This window comes from Anser anser, assembly GCF_964211835.1.
Source record: "Anser anser genome assembly, chromosome: 13".
Classification (NCBI taxonomy): domain Eukaryota; kingdom Metazoa; phylum Chordata; class Aves; order Anseriformes; family Anatidae; genus Anser; species Anser anser.
In genome coordinates, this window is record NC_139734.1 from 21,304,867 (window position 1) to 21,324,774 (window position 19,908).

The 19,908-nt window shown below is 38.9% G+C and overlaps 1 protein-coding gene across 4 annotated transcripts in view; it reads left to right on the top strand.

Annotated features, from left to right (window-relative positions):
• The first annotated feature begins 203 nt into the window (after positions 1-203).
• The window catches only part of LOC310880617 (uncharacterized protein), a 65,806-nt gene continuing 46,101 nt past the window's right edge, over positions 204-19,908 (top strand). The window contains exons 1-5 of one of the 4 annotated variants that reach the window (XM_083796742.1): positions 836-890; positions 3,801-3,938; positions 8,415-8,755; positions 8,857-8,952; positions 9,196-9,290. In XM_083796742.1, coding sequence (XP_083652868.1) covers positions 8,733-8,755; positions 8,857-8,952; positions 9,196-9,290 — 214 coding nt within the window. In that variant the 5' untranslated portion in view covers positions 836-890; positions 3,801-3,938; positions 8,415-8,732. Of the gene's footprint in view, positions 891-3,800; positions 3,939-4,317; positions 6,541-8,414; positions 8,756-8,856; positions 8,953-9,195; positions 9,291-19,908 lie in introns of those variants that run through there. The other 3 variants (XR_014571814.1, XR_014571815.1, XR_014571813.1) reach the window with 3 other exon arrangements.

Here is a 19,908-nt window from a genome sequence, read left to right on the forward strand (position 1 = left end):
CCACTCCAGCTTTCAGTTCGCTAATTTTGTTGTGGTTGCTTTTGAATAATTACCTGGAGAAAATGCTGTACGCATACACAGGAAGAAACAGAGCGGTGAGAGACAGCAGCATCAGAGAATTACAACTCTGAGAGGTTTGAAGTGACCTAACAGAAGTAATATGGCTACCAACAACAGGCTGCAGTAAGTCAGGACCAAACTCATCAAGTAGCACAGATGTGACTAAAGAGGCTGTTAGAAGAAACAAATGGAAATAGATGAGAGAACTTGGTGAGAGGCATTAGAACTAAAAAGCGATTCTGTTCTGCATGGAGGAATAGCATGGAGAAAATAGCTCTTCAAGCTAGTGCGCTGCTCTAGAGGAGCTAAAAGGGAGTGGAGTAGCTGCCTCGGACAAGGCAAGTTTCAGGCAAGGTCACACAAGTTAGGACACATGGGAAATAGAAGCAAATGACAGCTCACTTCACACTCCTGCGTATGGGAAGCTCACAGCGAAGGAATGCCATACGAGCAACACATGGTGCGGCTCCTGCCCCGAGAGCGGGCGAGAGAATTGGTGAAGGTGGCACTACTGAAAACCCCAGTTCCCTGATGTTTGCCACAGAATTTGGTGCAGAGCAAATGGCCATGAGGTCTGTGATGCTCAGCAGCAGGCATCTGTACTGCTCCCATCTGTAAAGTGAGTTCTGCCTCGGTGAGAAGGAGGAAACACTCTGAGAAGCTGGCAAGGAGCAGGGGTGGTCAGTTCAGCCTGATTTTATTGCAGTGGCCAGTGGCACAGCTGGAGGCTGCCAACTGCAGTTGACGAGTAGTTATTTGGCTCTGTTTGCTCAAGGTTTCCTCTGGGAGCCCCAGCACTGTCTCCTGAAAGCAGCTCTGAGGGTGTGGGGGTGAGTATGTGGTCATGCAGCTGCTTTAGCAGCTAGTCCCTTCTGGTCAATCTTCTGCGGTGATGCTGGGCAAATTACTTGACCTTGTGCCTCCGTACTCCAAGTGTAAGGATATTTCCAGATTAACTTCTGTCTACAAAAGCAGGGGTTGTTAAGAGAAGTAGGTCTTATGACTGTGTGGTACTTGGATGCCATGGCAATGTAATTAGCTGCACAGCAATTTTACTAAAAATGTCTTTGGTGGAGGAGAGACCAAGGTGGGGGACTTGTTCAGGGGATGGATGCTAAAGGGGAGCAAGTTTCCAGACCTGTGGTTTCACCACAGCTTGACTGCGTAAGACAGGTCGTTGAAGGCAGATGTGGCTGACCCAGAGATTCAGAGTATAATGTTTACTACATGTGTTCATGTGAGATACAATGCAGTACAAACCATGTGAAGTGTTAATACATTACATAACAGCTTTCCACCCCCAGCAAGCCTTTTGAAATTTTTATGTGGTATCTTGGGCTAAAAATCTTTTTGAGCTGATGTATACCTTCGAGTGAACTTCAAGAAAGTATTACTGCTGTCATTAAATTCCCTTTTTCTCCCTCTTTCTCTTCAAACTTATATATGCGTTCAGGAACTTCTGGACTGCTTAATCCAAAGGAGAGAGGCATGAGTTTGTGCATGGAAATCTGAAAGGCTCAGAGCAGGAAAGCTGTGCTGATGATTCGTTTATCTCTGTTACTCTGCCAAACCCCGAGACTTTGGCTGCCTGGGTCTTTTTGCCTTTTTATATCTGTTAGGTCTTTTTTACTCCCTACCCTCAGAATGACCTCTGTAGCTATGGTTCCCAAATGTTACCCATATTAAATATGAGTACGTGTATCAGCATCCACAAGGCACATACTTCCAAGCTGTTCAAGCCGTTGCGTCGTAGCAGCAGCCTGTTTAGGTAGCAGCCTAAAAAACCCAAAGCCTAAAGCTTTTGGAGTTAATAGCTCTAGTTAGCTGAAAGTTATTGTGACTACATCCTTGCGACTCTACTGAGGAACAAATTTGTTCCTGTCATTTTTGGTTTACCCTAGTGTAAATCTACCCAAGAATTGGTAGGCTATTTTTGTTGGTTGAATGACGACTAACCATAGTAATAAAAAGTAAGCTTTCATAGTGATATTTAGAACATATTTTTAAAATTATTGAGATAATGCAACGATGTAATGAAGGGTGAACTTGGATAGGGTGGGATTTTGGTGGATTTCTTAATTCAGATGTTTTTCTCTTGTATTTGGATTTTCTTGCATGCTATGACAAGGCACAGTCAGACATATTTTCCATCCTGATGAATGAAACAGAGCTCAAGGAGTTTAGCTGAGATTGGCTTCCCCTGCAAGAAAGATTGCTCTTTGTTGCCTGGATCATAATTTTAAGGCATGAAAACTATTCATCAGGAAAGCAGCATTTTAACTCCTTCCCTCTTGCAGCCTGATCTTTGCTGAGTTAAAAATCCTCATCCAGAGAAGGTGATCAGATTTTGGTATGGGCTGTAATAAGTCTATAGGGTCACCTTGATTACTGTACATCAGTGCTGTTCTAGCAGTATGTTCTTGATAAGCCAACCCATTGCCGTGATTTAATCCAAATCTGTTTAATCATATATAATCCACAAAATTCAAACATACTCACCAAGGATCCGGTTTTATGGCTGTACCGGGGGAGGGAAATCTTGTGTTGTCACAAGTCATGCTGACATCAGTGGGGTTTCTTATTGATGTAGGACTTAGTGCTGGCACATGCAGTTACAGCAAATTTGGGGTTTTAGCATATTTGCAATTTGATGTATTTTTAGGAGGCCATTGCTTTGAGTTAAGTGAGTAAATGAACTCTGGGCCATGTCCAACAAAATCCCTGACTGAGAATAGTGCCCGGCGGTCATTTCAAGGAAATATGTACAGTGGTCTGAAATTATTTGTTGTGCAATTAAAAAATCATAAGCCTTTTGTTTATATTTCTGGATTAGAAATTTCACTTTATACTTTGTATATCAAAAAGAGCCTGTGCATTTTACAGGGCATTCTTTATGGTTTTATGAAATTTCAACAAGACATAGATGCTTTTCAGCATAAGTAATGTATAGACATTATTGCAATGGTACTGGTGACAATCCTTGTGTTCAAGACATCCACATCAGGTCCCAGTACATTTATGGAGCCATTTGCTAATGTGATGCACATGCACCCTAATGCCTCGTAGCTTGGAATCTGGAAAAAAAAAAGTGCTCAAACCCCTGAGTAACAGTAAACATCTGAGTAATCCTGTTGAAGTCAGCCCATGCATCCGTTAACAGTGCAAACTAATCCTTAGAAAAAAATATGAAAAGGGCAAAAAGATGACACCGTTCTTTCCAAGCCAATGAAACCCGACGCGTGCTTAACCTTAGATACTGGACTGAGTAATCGGTGCACGATCTGAGAGACTGAACCCGTACTTGCAACCATGGCTTGTGAAAACATACTATATGGTGAACTTTTTGCAGCTTGCCTACTGTATCACTTCTGATACATTTCTGATGACAGTTTTTTTTCTTTGTGACCATTTTGAAATTTTCTACGGATTTGTTTTGATTGCAAATAGGCATACACATTAGCTAAAGCCAGATAATTTCTTCTGGCCAGCTTTGCCAGTAAATCACTGAGCTATGTAATTGGGTTTGTATAAAATTATGCATTGTGAACTTGGGAATAACTAAAACAGAAACAAAAAGTTTATTTTTTTAATAGTATCATCTTTGTGCAAAATTTTTGTTTTGACCCTGTTCTTCTGCTCCCTAACATGGTCATTTTGATTGTTCTTTCAAAGTTAAATGAAAAGCAAACTACAGAGTAAGTTCAAGTAAAACTGGTAATAATTTCTGGTTTGGCTTGTAGGTGGAGCTGAATACAATGCCTGCATTTGTGGCTAACTACAAGCAATACATTATGAAGATGATGGTATTCAGACACACACCCAAACAATTTGATTCAGACAAATTGGATACAAGACTTTGACCAGCATAAGAAGAACAGGTGAGAACCCTTGAGAGAGGAGCTGAAATCATAAGGATTCTGGTGGTCAGGAAAAATATTTTTCCTGAAACACAATAGATCTTCTATTAGAAACTCAAAATACTAATTACAATCTGCCTAAAGACTTATTATAAATGAAGTGGAGATAGAAACATGTTTATATTACGGGGAGGCTTATTTGCAGATAAGCAGGAAACCAGTCACACATCTTCACAAACATAATTTTAGCTGTTTTAATTAGCAGGTTTGCTTTGATTTAATTTAATTCAGCGATTCCTTCTATCTTTACTGACACATGTGCAAATAAAATGCTCCTACCTGACTTTTGACATCCAGTTTCCTTTTTCATTTCTGTTTTTGTTGTTGTTGATTTCGGCAGTGTTTACAGTGAAATGATGGGGTCAACACTTCCTAACAGCGTGGCCAACAGATGTAGCGTGGAGATGACAACTGTACATTTTAGCGATCTTTTGTTACCTCAGCACTGACTGATGGCTGAGGAGCTGGAAGCCAGGATGTCAAAGGCCATCAGAAGTCCTAGTAGCCTCTAGATCCCGTTTCTATTAGGGGCTGGGATGACAAAAATATGCCTTTTTGTGTAGCTGTGTGTAAAAGTGCAGGAAGCATTTTGCAAGAGAATGAGAGCCTTAGAAGAAGCCCCATGTGTGCCTTCGGTAACTTCTTATAGCTTGTGCACAAACTTCGGGTTGAAAAGCAAGATTTAAGAGCTGTCAGAATTCATATGTTTAATGTTTGGAGATTTGGTGGCTTTATCTAACAATGAAAGCAGTTATTGACAGAATAAGAATGTGTAGTCTGGTATAAAGATATGACATTAACATGATGACAAAAAAAAAATCTGCGTTGACTTTGCTGAGCTTTGGGTTGGTCCGAGTGCACAGAAGCTGTTTTTATTTCTTTATGTCAGAAAAACAACTGCTAATATACCAGGTGTTGTTCTCCCTTCTCTCTCAACCCCTCCCTTTTTCAGAGTCTCACAGCTGTATGATAGGTAATTAAAACAATCACGGAAATGTTTTGAAGCTGTTGTAGCATTTAGTTGACTTTTAAAATTCGTATTTGAAGAAGAATGGTAAAATTAATTTGTATCTGGCTCAGGAAAGTGCTCTTTACTTGAGCAATGGACTTTACAACATTGCCAACAAAAAGAATGAAATTAATATTACACTTGCCTTTATCTAGGGTTATTCTGTTAACTGTTTTATACTGGAAATTAATTTCAATATTATACAGACAAGTCGTGAATGCAGCAGTTCTAGCATACAGTCAGATAGCTTCCTCTTCATACTCATGGTAAAAATAATAATTCAAAAGAAGTAAACTTGCCAGGACAATTAAATGATTCTGCCTCTAGATAAAGGAAAGAGGATGTTTATAAGAATGGACTGTAAAATACATAAGATTAAAAAGCATCATTTAAAAAAAAAGTATTATGTGGCTATTTTGAAAGAACAGTGATTTTACAGGTTCATCTTTCTACTGAGAAAAATTACCACAGACTATGAGATACAGATAATTCTGGATAGGTGTATTTTTGATGCTGAAGCTCTCAGTTTTTTTTTCTTTCTCTCTCTTCTGTTTGTTTGTTGGCATATTTTTTTTTTTCATTTTTTTTCTGTGTTTCAGTTCTCTGCTTCAGCAGTTGGCTTTATAAAACTTGCAATTCATCCATTATGCTTGGTCTGTTGGATAGGATTTTATTCTTAAAATAAACTTCCTTGTTATATATTCTTTTTGATCCTTAAAAAAAACCAACCCTTCATCTTTACAAATGAATGTATTACGTCAGTGTAAAGTGGATCACGGAAACTAAATAGCACAAGTGAACAACAAGCCCAAAAGCCCAATGAGCAATGTATATAAAATGTAAGAACATGAGCAAGAAAAACTGTATAACCTAAGAATTAAACAGGAAAATATTTTTGAAAACATGTTTTATTCTCTCAAACCTTGTGAGGTTCCAGATATTCACACGTTTATTGATAAAAATTGCTGCATTTGCAGGAAAAATTGTGCCTCAGAAATAACAAAAATATCACACATGATGCAAGGAGAGTTTTAAGCTTCCCCTGTCTAAGTACTGAGTTTGTAGGTCCAGGCAGAAGCATCCCTCAGAGGTCAGGTGCAGGCTCGCTTTCCTTTTCTTGTTCTCAGAAGTATATCTGCCTTACCACACTTCTCTTGGACTGCCTCACAAAATTCCTCCTCTTCCTTTTGCCCTCCTCCCTTCCACTTTGCTTTGTCCCTCTTTGGAAATTTAAACTTACCCGGCATGAGCATGAGCAGCGACAACTGCCACATACAGAAAATACAAGTTAGCGAGTTTTCAGTATGAATAGAATTGGTTCTGCCATAGAAATTACTAATTTAAAGAGAAACATGTAGGATGATAGATTTTGCATATTCCTCAGTGGTTTGTGGGGAATCCTTGCCTGGTGTGTATATAAATATGCACACAGAACAAGTGCTTTTATATATCTAAAATTCTGGAAGATACCTGCTAACAGTGGAAACCAAAAATGTTAGTACTGGCAAATCTCCATACTTACGCTACCCATTAATTAAAAAAACCACAACACACAACAAAATAAAAACAACCTATAGCTGTTTGTACAAATATTTCCTATCCATTAAAGATGGTATAATCTCTTCTTTACTCCTTTGTGAATGCTTCTAACTACACACAGGTACTGAAAAGAAATTTACAAATGAGAATAAAAATAAGACTCAAACACTAATCTGCATCTTTGCTTCAGCACAACTCAATTTGACAGTATATTTTTACCAGGTGGAACAAAGAGCAATAAATTAGTTTTAAACATTTATGATCTTGCATTATAAAGACTGCAACAGACTGTGTTCAAAATCAATTGTCAGAGTGATGGGGGATTAATAACTCTGGTACTGTAACCTTTTACATATCTGCAGACCGGGTAAGGGCACATTTCAAGATCAGCTGCCATATTTCATTATTGCAACTTACATTTGAAAGACCTTTTTGATGCTTAAAAAAGAAACAGATTAGTTTTTAGTAGAGCTGGATGAATAACTCATAATTAATAATTCATTCAGTGAATTTTGTCTTTTATTCTGTGGGAAGAATAAAAAAAACAGTTGTCAAAATTTTTCATGAGTTCTATTGACTAGCTGGTTTTCTAATCAAAACTGGAAATCAGAATTCAAGGTGTGTTACTTGTTTGTGATTGGTAAGTCATGTGGTATTGGTTTAATTCCCCAGCTAATTGAGGACAAATACTAGAATAATTTCATGATTAAATGTTTGAGGATAGTGTACTTAAAAATCACTTGCCACATTCATGCAAGTTGAAAACCAGTTTTTGCAAGTATCACTGAAAGTAAAAATCCAAATGTATGAAAGTCATTGAAAGGAAATGCAAATGAAGCAGGAATATGGCCAAACTAAATTCATTACAGGGCACAAATGAGTTTCTGTAGACTTCTACAGTATTTTCCAGCTCTAGTTTTTCCTTGTTAGCTCAAGCATGCATTTTGAGAGAAGACCACTAAATATTGAGAATAAATATGGGAGCAAGGTATATGGGAGCTGAGGTAATAGGTTCTGTTCATTAGCAGCTTTATTGAATTTCTCTAGCTCTTCAACTATGGTATTGTATTTTACAATAGTGAAACATTTTATAACAGTGAAACCACTTGAACAGTTGTCATCTTCTGGCTTTTTCTACCTCTCAGCTGGCAAGTCTGAATCACACCAATGCGAGCTCTACTGGGCTAAGAGGCATGTATGGATTTTTTTTTTCTTTTTGCATTTCTTTTCATATATGCACTTTATTTTGGTTTCTTCCTAAATAGAGGAAAAGTAGTTAAATATTTCCCAACAAAATACACATATGCAATCTCCAGGGCTGTGCATACCATCTAACTGTCATTTCCTTTGATTAACCTTCACCTGACCTCACTCCCTAAGGCAGTTTCAAATCCTTTTGTTCCTCCATTTAAGTATTGCACTCTATCAGGTGAGCACATCTGTCATTAAGGAGCTGGCCATTTTACTAGAACTCAGCAGAGATATTGTGCTGGAAAACTATGTGTAGAATCTGTCACAGATTAGACAACCTGGTCTGATGCGCAGAGCTGGTGCCACTGGCTCGATGCACCCTTTCCAAATGACAAGGAAGTAGAGTTTGTGCAAATGTAGTTGAAGATAGCTGAATTTTAAGAATCTAGTTCAATGAATATTATTGAATTTTAAGATCAGAAGAGGATCACGACTGAGATAAACTGGACTCTTCTGTTGCAACTCCTTCATGTTTTCAGGAAGTGCCAGTTTGTGGGGATAAAATTACTAACAGGAGAGGGTCAGAGTTAACGAAGCGCCTCCTTTATAACACTAGAGTTTGGCAGTTGCCTAGATAGTCTGTTTTAGCATTTTGAAACCCACCAGGTTGGTGTTCGATCTCATTTTTTCCTTTCCAGATAGCAAGAAAATGAAAATCTAAAAGTCCAGAAGAAACAGAATATTTCAAAGCAATCTGTGCCTCTAAGTTTCAGTCAATCCAACATCAACTTTTTGTGTGGCTGTTTGCAAGAAATGTTGATGCTTTGTGTCACGGTTTGGTACAATTCTTATTTTTTTTTAAATCCTGGAAATTTGCCTAGGGTGAATAATGTGAAACAGGTAGGACTCCAGTCTGATCACACATTTGGCTGACAGCAATGAAGAGCAAAGCCTACACCGATTCCTTCTTTTATATTGGAGAATGCCTTTTGAAATGATAGTAAAAGCCATGTTTGATGAAGTATCTCTGCATCTCAAAGTAAGCTGTCCAGGGGATCCTGGTTGTTCCTCACAGCTAAAGCTGTGCATTCTGCTTCTAGGCTTAATTTGATTGTTGAATTTCTTATCTTTTCCTGATAGATTAAAGGTGTGCTATCAGAATATGTCAGCATTGTATCAATTCCTATGGATGATGATCAACTCATCCCTTACCTTAGTCTCTGAAGAACTGAATAGGTCAGACTTCCTTGTTATTTCATCATCAGTATGTTTTATAGATGTTATATTATTTCTGTAGATGTTTTTTGCCTTTTCCAGTTTGTCCTTTTTTAACATACAGTTTGAAGTTTTGAGAGCACAGTCTAATTATGCAAACATTTCATGATTTCTACTCAAATCTTGAAGGATCCAATCCTTCTGCAAAGGATTTATAATCTATTTTTCAGCTTTTATTCATGCTGGCATTTCTTCCCATTCCAGTGGGCAAGTTGCTTACATTTTGTACCTCACATGGAAGCTGACACCGTTACAGCTGCAGAGTGGTGTTTGTAAGAGCTGCCAGCACACCGGCATCGGTGAGTCTGTACCAGCCAGCAGCATCGAGATCCCTGCCTGGTGCAAACTGGTGTGGTCCGATCACTTTATGACATTTTAACTAATACCTAGAAAAAGTCATTACATAAAGCCACAGGGACTCTAAAATCTCAGTTTTGGAGTAATGTGATCTGGTTCTGTCCCTTTCAAGGTTTTGCAAATGATTCTCCAGAGCAAATATTTTCTATGAAATCCTCTCCAAAAACAATCTGCTCTCTGTGAATGTGCTTTAGTGACAGAGAGGTACTCACCTGATGTACTGAAGAATTTAAATGGAAGAACAAAAAGAAACTGAAATTGCCTTAGGGATTGAGGTCAGGTGAAGGTTAATCAAAGGAAATGACAGTAAAATGGCATTCATGGCTCTTGGTACATTTTTAATCATTCCTCTCTTTCTCTCTCCCTCTCATGAAAGACACACAGGATGGACAACTTTTTACTGTTGTATTTAGCTAGGGGAGATTTTTATTTTTGTCTCGATTATTTTAAAATGCACTTTCTTTTGGATTTCTCCTGTGGATCTAGCTCCTGAAAACTTGTATCACAGTGTCTTAAAACTGTGTGGGAAATAGAGAATGTGTGTGGGGGAAGGAGAATGTTCAGAAAAAAAGAGAAATTTCCCCCAGAATCTCTTTCATTTTATCATCTCTTTCTAATGTAATGTATTTTGAGGGATTTCTAGAAGTCATGAGTGTAGGGAGTAAATACTTAGTAAAGCCAAATATTCATTCTTACACAAGTGTCAGGCTAAATGAAGTCCATAAAAGCAACTATTGGAAACAAGAATACTTTCTTTCAGACTGCTAATCTACAAGTAATTACTCTGTTTATGAGTGTAGATGTTTTGTATATTTTTTAAAAAGTTATTAGAATAACCTTCATAATTACAATAAAACTTTGAAATCATGCCTCAGTTTGTGGGCTGTCCGTTATATTCTGATTTTGTGTATGTGAAAAGGCCCCATTTAGAAATCCTTGTTTTCAGAGTTTGGAGTTGTCGTTTTGTGCTAGTCACCTTAGATAACTTTGGCATAAATGCAACAGGAACAGGAGCAACTTTATGTAACTTATAACTGCCTGAGGCAGCCTTTAAAAAATGTGAGCAATGCATTTTTTCCAAGTGTGTTTATATAGCTCCCTTCCCCCTGTAATGTAGAGAATCCTAAAGGGTATATATTAAACCCAAACAGCTCTCAACTGTGGTAACTTGGCTGAAGCAAATGTATTCTCCCAGCTCTTTAGATCTTATGCTACGAAGCATCACGCGTTGGGTACCTTCAGTGATGTGGCTGGGAGCCGAGGTCATGCGAGACCTCACCATGTTAAACCTCCTGAGGGGAATGGGGGACTTAAAGTAAACATATTGCTGGAAACCCATCACCACTGCAAGCTGCAGTAAAAAAGGTGATGTTTTATACGTATGCTTTCTCCACATCTCGGGGAAAAAAAAAATCTGGAACTCATTTCTTTGTGTGTCATTGTGCTGTTTAATGCCGTGATTGCTACTGGTAATGTGGCACTTTTCTGCCTGATCCCACATGCTGCCACATGGGTGCCATATGGGATTTTTGCCATGGAGCTGATGAAGGAGGGAAAGCCCTGCTCCACAATGCAAACAATGCTGAGAAAAGAGCATCAGACAATCATTTAAAAATAGAGAATTGGTCAAAAATGGGAAAAATGTATCTGAATTGTAGTTGAATTCAATTTACCTCTTAATTTAGAACTGCAAAACCCAAGTCCCTACAGATATGCAGGGGAAGAAAAAGAAACAGCTGTAAAGGCTGAGCTGTGCCCTAGCTCTGATGGCACCACCATCAACAAGCGATTGCTTTTGCAGACACAGATAGATGGGTAACTTGAGCATTTCCATGTTTACAGGACTTGACTGTGATTTTATGATGCTGTAACAATATCAATGTTGTTTATAGACTGGATTTTTCAAAGGTACTCAGCGTCAGCCTGAGCAGCAGACTATCTCACCTGTAACTTGCTTGTCTTGTAAAAATTCCATATTAGTAGTAGAAATATAAATAATTCTTGGTGAGTCTTTGGCAAAACAGGAATATCTGTTTAAGGAAAAGAAAAGTAAAACATGAGAGAGACCATTTTAAATCAAAACTGAATACCTGAGTTGAAGGCAGAATTAACTACTGACAAGTAGAAAACTAGTAGAAAATTGGACAGAGAAAATAGGATATTGTTTTTCATGAACAATATGACCTCGGATTTTTTTCTGAAGTAAATACAAATGAATCATACCAAATCATATATCTACTCTTAAAGCATATAATAAAAATATTCAAACTATTATGTGCCCGCACACCCAAACTATTCAAATAGAGGAAGCAATAAATGGGTCTGAGTATTTTTATTTCAACCATACAGACTCCCAGAATTAGTAACTTTCTCCAAAGGTTTATTTTTAAAAGTTGCTAAACTTGTTTAGTGTATTATTTTCCAAAAAAGCAGAATTTAGTGGAAAAAGTACCAAGCATAACGGTCAATGCAGAACTGAGGCTGAAATGAAATCTCCCAGATGTGTTGTCTGCACATATTTGATTGCTGTGTGTTTTTCCTGCCTGGACTGGCACTTGGATAACGAGGCTGGGGGTGTGTTCAGCCCCGTGCCCCCCATCTGAGCCCCCCAGGACTACAGGGACCTATCACTGCCCTTGTGCGTCTGTGTGTCTGTCTGTCTCGCAGCAGGGCTTGTGGTGAGGACAAAGCCTCTCATAGGAATGATCCTGGATTAATGTTTTGGGGTTTTGTCCATTTTTCAAAATGGCTGTGGGATTAAATATGAGCGTTTGCAGTTTCCCCTGTGGGCAGAAAGTGGTGCTTTGTGTTCAGCCTTTGCTAAAACTGCGGTAAAAGCAATGAAGTGGCCGAAGATCAGAGGGGAAGCTCTGCTTGGTGTCTTGTACTTTTGCAGGCTGGTTTTGGCATCCTGTACCAGATTAACAGCACACCTGCCCTGAGAGGGGAATTTCAGAGTGAGGAAGCTCATTCGAGCATCAAAGCAATATGATAAAAAATGATGGGTTAACAGCAAAATCAGATGCTTTTGCATTTCCTTTCACTTTCTGGTTTTGGAACTGGAAAGAAATGTTCTGTGAAACTGTTCTCAAGTGATGTGATGGTGGCTCCTGTTGGAATATATCGGTTGTCTCAGCTCAGTCCCCCAAGACTTCTGACAAAAATAACTATTTTTGTACCTTATCAATAGCTTCATCAAGCCCACATGCTGGCTGGTATTTGCTGTGTATGAGGGATCATTGTAGGTCAGTGATGTACCGAGCACAGTGTCTTGCATACTGCTGTGTCAGTGTCCTGCTGATAAAAGGTGCTTTGTGTCTGGTGCTCTTGGGTTTCCACCTTCATTTTATACTGCTCCACCAAGATGCAGTGATGCTGAGGAGGAAATTCTTGCTACCTAATTTTAAACATCCAGTGCAGGTTGTTTATGGCTTTAGCAGAGCACAGCCTCTGCTTGCTGTGAGTCCAGAGGCAATCCTTCCATCGCAGTCAGCTCATTGCTCACCTGGGGGCATGCAGGGCGCAGGCCGGAGCGTGGCCTGTGGCAGCCGGAGCGGGCCTGTGGCGTCTCTGCCACGGCCGCTCCCTGCCAGGGCTCGCAGCGGGGTCTGGGTTCCTCGTATGTGCAGAATCAGTCCCTTCATTCCTTGTAAGGGCTTCTCTGATAAAACCTTGGCATAATCAACGCTCGCAGAAAGGTTTTGAAAAAGAAACCAAAGTCTGCGAAAATATTTCGCAGTGGGTGGAATTGGGCGAAGGTTCACATGGTCTGAGAGGGTGTCAGTGCTTTCTGCGACAAAGGGTTTCACCATGTGCCAAGTCAGTTGGGAACAAGCTGTGCCATAGCCTTGTGCCCGCTGGGGCACTTCTGGTCAGGTGGAGCCTTCTGCAGCCATTTTGCACTGTAGGTCCTTGCAGAACCAGAAGCAGAAGGTGGCCAATTCTTTTGTTGTATTAAGTGTTGTAAACACCCTTTCTGGATTTTTCTCTTCCATCACATGAAATTAATTTAATGCTTAACATGTGTCTAAATGGGGGCTAACTTCTTTTAGGAGATTTTAGTCTGAAAATGAATTCAGAGCAGTTGCTTGCATTCTCTGCTGCAGAAGGATGGGCACTGTCTGAAAGAGGAGCAGTGATGTTTCTTCAGGGGGGTTGTTCAGCAGTATGAACCACAGCAAGAGTTGGCTGGAAGGAGATACCTTTACATTTAGAGATGTTGACCGGATGAGAATCATCAGAAATTCAGGAGTGCAGTAGCTGCCTGGGCAGCCTTGAGAGGCTTTGGACAATTTGCTGTGGCCACCTGCGGTTATTAGTTTAGAAAACATGTCACTATTTTACCTTGGCATCTGTTCAAAGTACTAATTCTGTGGATCAGTGTCTTTCAGATGAAGAAAGTAAAATCCTTTTTTGCCCCTGGTGTCTGAGTAAATTGATATCAAATACTCTAATGAAAAGACAACTGTTGTCAGCAGAGGCAAGCAGCAAGAAAATCTGGGACAGTAGGTAACTTCATAATGTATTCTTCATCCTTAGGGATTTCCAGTGCACTGAGGATTAATTTTTTATTACATCCACATGTGGGGCTTTTCTTAAATACACTTCCACTAACAACTTAATACTTTTTTCAATTAAACTATCATAAAATGCTACAACTTTTTGTCTTTCTGTCACTTAGAAGACACTTCCAATGTTGTGAGCATTGTTACTGCCTCATACTTTTTGTTAAATGAAGCATCTTTTTGCTGTCCAACTGAAGCTGCGTATTTGATCAGAGAGGATACTCTGCACCCTGTTGTGGATACAAGCAAAAAAAAAAACAACACACCACAGAACACAACAACAACAACAAAACCTTCTGGAACTGCACTTCTGCAGTGATTTTTTTGTGAATTCTCATTTCCGTGATAGCTGGCTTAGTCTTCTGCAAGTACACTTTATATTATAGAGACTTTGCCAGAAATGCATCTTTTGCTTATTTTAGTTCCTTTGGTTCAGATTAATTTCACATGCAGTAACTCTATGAACATGTTCAAGAAAAAAAAAAAGGATCATTTTCACCTGCTAGAGTGTTCACGTGCTTGACTACAACAGGAGATTGAACAAGAACAAGACAGCAAGCAACAATCTTATACCACACATAAAGATGAATTGTGCAGACTATAACAGGCTAAAGCCCATGTTTTATAAGTAAGTTGGATTTGGATTTAGGTAACAATGGGTTACAGCCTATTGTAGGAAAGTGGTCAGTAGCTCAGATAGTTTGTAGCTCTCCATTCAGAAATGTAGTAGGTTGAAGAAGAAAAAATAGATAGCATAAGGATGCCTGAGAATTGCCTCTGCACTGATGAGAGCCTGAAGTGTTTGTGAGGCTATCGTCACCTTCGGTAAGATGGATCAGTGTTGCCAGTCACACAATATCACTTCTGGTGGAACAAGGCTTTAGAGGGCTTCTTAGCCTGGGGAATTACTGAACCATTTTGATTTTGTTGGCACCAACAAGGAAGAGACGCATTGATTTTACAAGACAGCTCACAAAGATCCTCACGGAGTTCTTTGATTTTGGAAATATCAAACTAGCTGCCCATCTTGAAAAATAATAATTGATTTAAAAAATTATTTTATAGCAAAATATTTTCAAGTCACAAACAAGATGAATTGAGAATTAGAGGTGATGTCTGTAGAAGGGGCTTGGGTGGATAGTGAGTTGCACATACTCCTTGTGAAGGCACAGGGCAGGCTGAAATCAGCATCTGAATTCCTCAGTCAGACTAAGGACAGGTCAATTGAACTGCTGGTATCCACTGGCAAATAAGGCTGCCCAGCTGCTTTCCCACACGTTTTCTCTCTGTCTTCTTCATTGAGAGAAACAGGTAAAATCCTTTCTGAGGCAATGTTTATATGAAACAGAATCATCATGTGTCAGTGTTCAGAACATAAACTAATCTGAGTTAATCTTCTCTGTTTTCTTCTGCACCTCCATTTTATAAAATAGAATTGGAAGAAAATTATGGTCACAGAACCTGATTTTTTCCTCAATTCTGGTCTTCATACAGAACTACCTGACAATTAATATTTGTGTATACCTTTTGAAATATCTGACCTTTGGGGAGTTGACAGAGCTATAATATTAGTCTTTGTATGCTAGCCTGGCTTTTAAACTCCCTGCCTAGTGGATGTAAGTTCAGTGGATACAGATCTGAAACTTGATTTCCTCAGTATAGCTGCATTAGCATTCAGCTGTGGGTATGTAAGATAATAGTATTAAAAGCAACCTTCCATCCTGTTGTCATGGATGCAGCACAGCCCAATCCTCGTAGCAGTATACCACCAGTCTTTGTACAATCTCATTTTTATCTACAAATTTTAATTTAATTATACCAGAAATTCTTTAACTGTATATAATATATGGTTTTATTTTCTATTTCCATCATTAAAATGTAAGAATTGAGCAGCTCATGTTCTTTGTCCAGTGCTCATTTTTTTGCATTCCAAGTATCTGTCAGTATTAGTTATGAGACTGTGTGAAATAAGTAGCCATGAAAGATGCCTGCTTTTATGACAGAATGAGTGGTTTCATGAATTTTAAAGGAGCACATTTGTATTTTCTGTTCTTGAACTACACGGGCTACTCACAAATATGACAGAAGATAATTGTTTGAGGAATTATGATGCCTTTCAAGATTTTGCAGGATATTACTATTTTCATAATCTTTCATTTATCAGGTTATATGACTTGATTTATTTATGTGTGTAATTTGGAAATTAAAGTACTCCCATTCTGTCAGCATAGGTACATGTTTTCTTCATATAGCTCATACTCCTGTTAGCAAAAATAATGAATGTGCTAATTTTTTTGTCAGTTACTAAAGAAACGCGTCAGAATTGGAGGATAGTCAGGTATTATTCTGGACCACGTGAGACAATATGGAACTGTACGTACTGCTCCCTCAATGCCTTAGGATCGCGGCAGCGCGTATTTCAATATATAACACTAACAGTGTCGCCAGGCAGTGCATGTACTGCAGTTTGTTAAGATTTAAATGAATGCATTGTTAGTACTGACTTCAGCAGGGATTTTGTGTGAGTGAGTAAAGGCTTCAAGCCTTTAATTGACTAAGAAAATCTTTTTAGTTGTGATTACAGGGACAGATACTCAGCTGGTGAGAACTGATGGTGCTCCATTGAATCAATTTTCATACCCCGTCTGAAGTCAATGGAGCAGTGCTCATTTATAACCCGGTACCTGGCCCATTATTATAAAAAGACGTTTCAAGCCTGGTATTTGAGTGGCACGGTAACCTTTTATTGCAGAGCTGCTTGACTTGTTTTAAAAATTTCATCAAAATCAGTGGTAAAATCCTTGGGCTAATAAATTCAGTGTCATAAGCTATTTTCATTTTGTTAGGAGCTTGAGTGTGGAAACCTATGACTGTGTCCTGTTTACTTGAAAGCATGGTGGTGTATCTGTTGTACTTTTGTATTTAGCATGCAGTTGTCTTTTTAAAAACTAAAACGAAGCATCTCTTTACCTACCCTCCTCTGTTTCAGTCACGAAGTATTTGCATGTTTTCTCTTGGCAATATTACCACACCCTCCATCCCATGCTAACTGTATAGTAGGATTTTATGGTAAAAATTTCTGAACATCTTTATGTATTATGCATGTTCATAACATCTGAATTTTGTTGCTGAAAATCTCCTCTCAAAATTCTGTGCATGCCCATAATTAAACTGCTCTGAAGGTGCAGTCAGGAAAACCAGGCACCAGCATTATGGAGTGAAAATTAAAGAGGCAAAACATCAGAGTGTCTACTGTATGTGCCTGCTGTTAGACACTCAAGCATGGAGAACAGGATACACCTCTATGGATGGATAGCTTTCCTTATTAAAAAAACACAGTAGGATGCACAGTAGGGGAACACACTAAAACAAGGCTTTGTAGTAATTTCCTTGAAAGAAATTTCCCAAGATAGCAACTTGAAAAGCTTTTAATCTTATGACTAGCTATATAGTGAGTTTTACTGTAGGTGGTATAAAAAAGACCATTAGATTACAGCCGATCTGGTAGGGTTGGTCCAAAGCTCGTTTCCTTCAAGTCCTCCCTCACCCTCAAGAAAAGGCTTAGACTTTGCTTGTACCAAAATGAGTTTTGAATAGATTGGTGTGGGTTATAGCATATTTAATAACTTTAAATACATGTCTCTCAAGTTTGAGATTAGTTAGTTTCTATTTTCAAGCTAGAAAATGGAAAGCCCACCCTTACCATCTGAAATACATGACCAAACTGCTGCAACTGAAGTGATCCATGACGTTAAAGTTTCTCCTACATAACTATATTTGAAACCACTGTAGGACTTTTTCTACTGTCACTTGTATGTTTGAGCTGATGTCTGGGTCTCTGATGATTTTGGGTCTCTGAACAGTGTCCATTTGGAGGAACATAAAAAGTACTTCTCATAAACTCATGAGGAGAGTGCTCTTGTGACTGTGCAGCAGTAGCTCCATCCATGCACAGCGGTGTGCTAGCAGCATGCTCATTGGACTTTCCCCATCTGTGTTATTTATTCAACATGACTATTAAACTTCAAAGAAGAAAAATCTGGAGGAATTCCCATGCAAATATGCTGGAAGGCTGTTAACATGTGTTATGGCCTCAGCATGCCGGCCCGGGTTACCTGGTCCTCCTCAAACCAACAGGCCTGTGGGCTCTGCGTTGTGCTGGGTGCCTCTTAACGCATCAAGGGCCCTTCTCTGAAGGCCTGCAGCTCTTTCTCAGGCTCATCCTTCTGTGTTTTGGTGTCATGACTATGAAGTGCTAACCCCAAAAGCTCGGTATGGGAGGCTGTAGGCGCAGCACAGGCGTTGGAGCCAGCGGGAGCTGAGGGGCTCAGCACCTACGTGCGTGTGAGCATCAGTGGAGAAGACCTAACATCTTGTGTGTATCTTGTGTCAGCCACTGAGAGCTGAGAACAAGGAACAAACATGTCTGATAATGTGTTTCACATTGAAATAATTAAAGAGAATTGTTGCTTGAGGGAAATGTGCCTTTAAAAATTAACCCTGACATCTCACTGACAATTTGGCTTATTATAGAGATTTTTTTTTTTTTAGTTTTTACTAAACTTGATATGCATTTTTCAGCCCCTTAGAAAATGCAGAGCCTTGGAAAACTTCCTTGTATGAGTAGTCTATACTTATGTGAGCAGTCCCATCCATTTTTCACCGGGCTACTCACAGGACTGATGTTTAAAAGATCAGGTCTGTAGTAAATGACACATTCTGCTATGCCCTGGAGCCTGCGCTAGTTATTATTGTTTGAATCTATCTCTTGATTGCATATATTGCAGTCTTCTATCACACAGGGTGCCAGTTTTGAATGTTGTTCTTCAAATAGCCATCAAGCAGCTTGCTTTTTTATTTCTTCTTATAGTGAAACAAGTCAGTGGAAATTGAAAGTCCTAATTTCCATAAAGCACTAAAAGTTTAAAAACATTATTCTTGTTGGATCTGGAGTATTTGAAAACAAATAAAAGGCATATGGAAGTGCTATTATTTATTTTAAAAATTCTAGATATGTCTAACAATTATATTCATGTTTTTGTGATTCATGGGAAGTAAAAACCAGAATCAGGTATTGGTGTTTAGGAAGTGTGTGTTGATTATATCATGGCTATAACAGTTATTTAGCAGTTCAAAAATTGTGCCATTTTTTTTATTGGGGTGAACTCCAGTTTGCCATCTGATCAAAATCTGTTTATCCAGGTTTGGGAAGTTTTGAGTTTCTCTGTGTGTTTGATCATTTTCTAACTAATGTTAAGCTGCATTTAAATAGTATAAAAAAGCATGTGAGGTGGCAGGATTGGAGGCCTGATGTTCAGGCTGCTTTCATCTGTTTGATGTTGCTTGAACTGCCTCAAATTGTGAGCGTGTGTGTGTGTGTGTTTAAAAGGGCTCTCTTCCTTCGGTGTGCCTGCCAGTCAATGTGAAGAATTCAAGTACATTATTCCAGCCGCGGTGCCTTGGAATTGTTCAATTCTCCATCCTGAGGAATGGCTGAGGTGCTGCTAATACATTTTTCAGTTTCAATTCTGCAACTAACAAAATAGACATGCAAATTCTCCTTGATACGGTGAAAAATTCTTTTTTTTTTTTTTTTGGCTTTTGAATAGTACCATAACGCCTGACTTCCCGTTAGGAAAACACAGTAAAATACATAGGAGCTAGAAAATACTTTAAATTTGTATTCTGTACATTGATTGGCATGCACCCATTTGGTATAATGCTGGTTTACACCAACTGAGAATTTGATTCCTGGATCTGGCACTTAATTCCTTCCTTGGTCGCGGGAGGAGATTCAACCCCTTATCTTCTGTCCCCCTGAACTTGTAATAATTTGGTGATCTTGGGTGCAATCCTTCGGGATGCTGAGTACTCCCATGGGTGCTTAAATCAGGGTAGCAGATGGCTTGTGATACTACTTAGAACTGGGCACTTCATTAGCTAAAATTTAAAACATAAAATACTTTAAAAACACTTCTCAAAAACATTTTTCTTG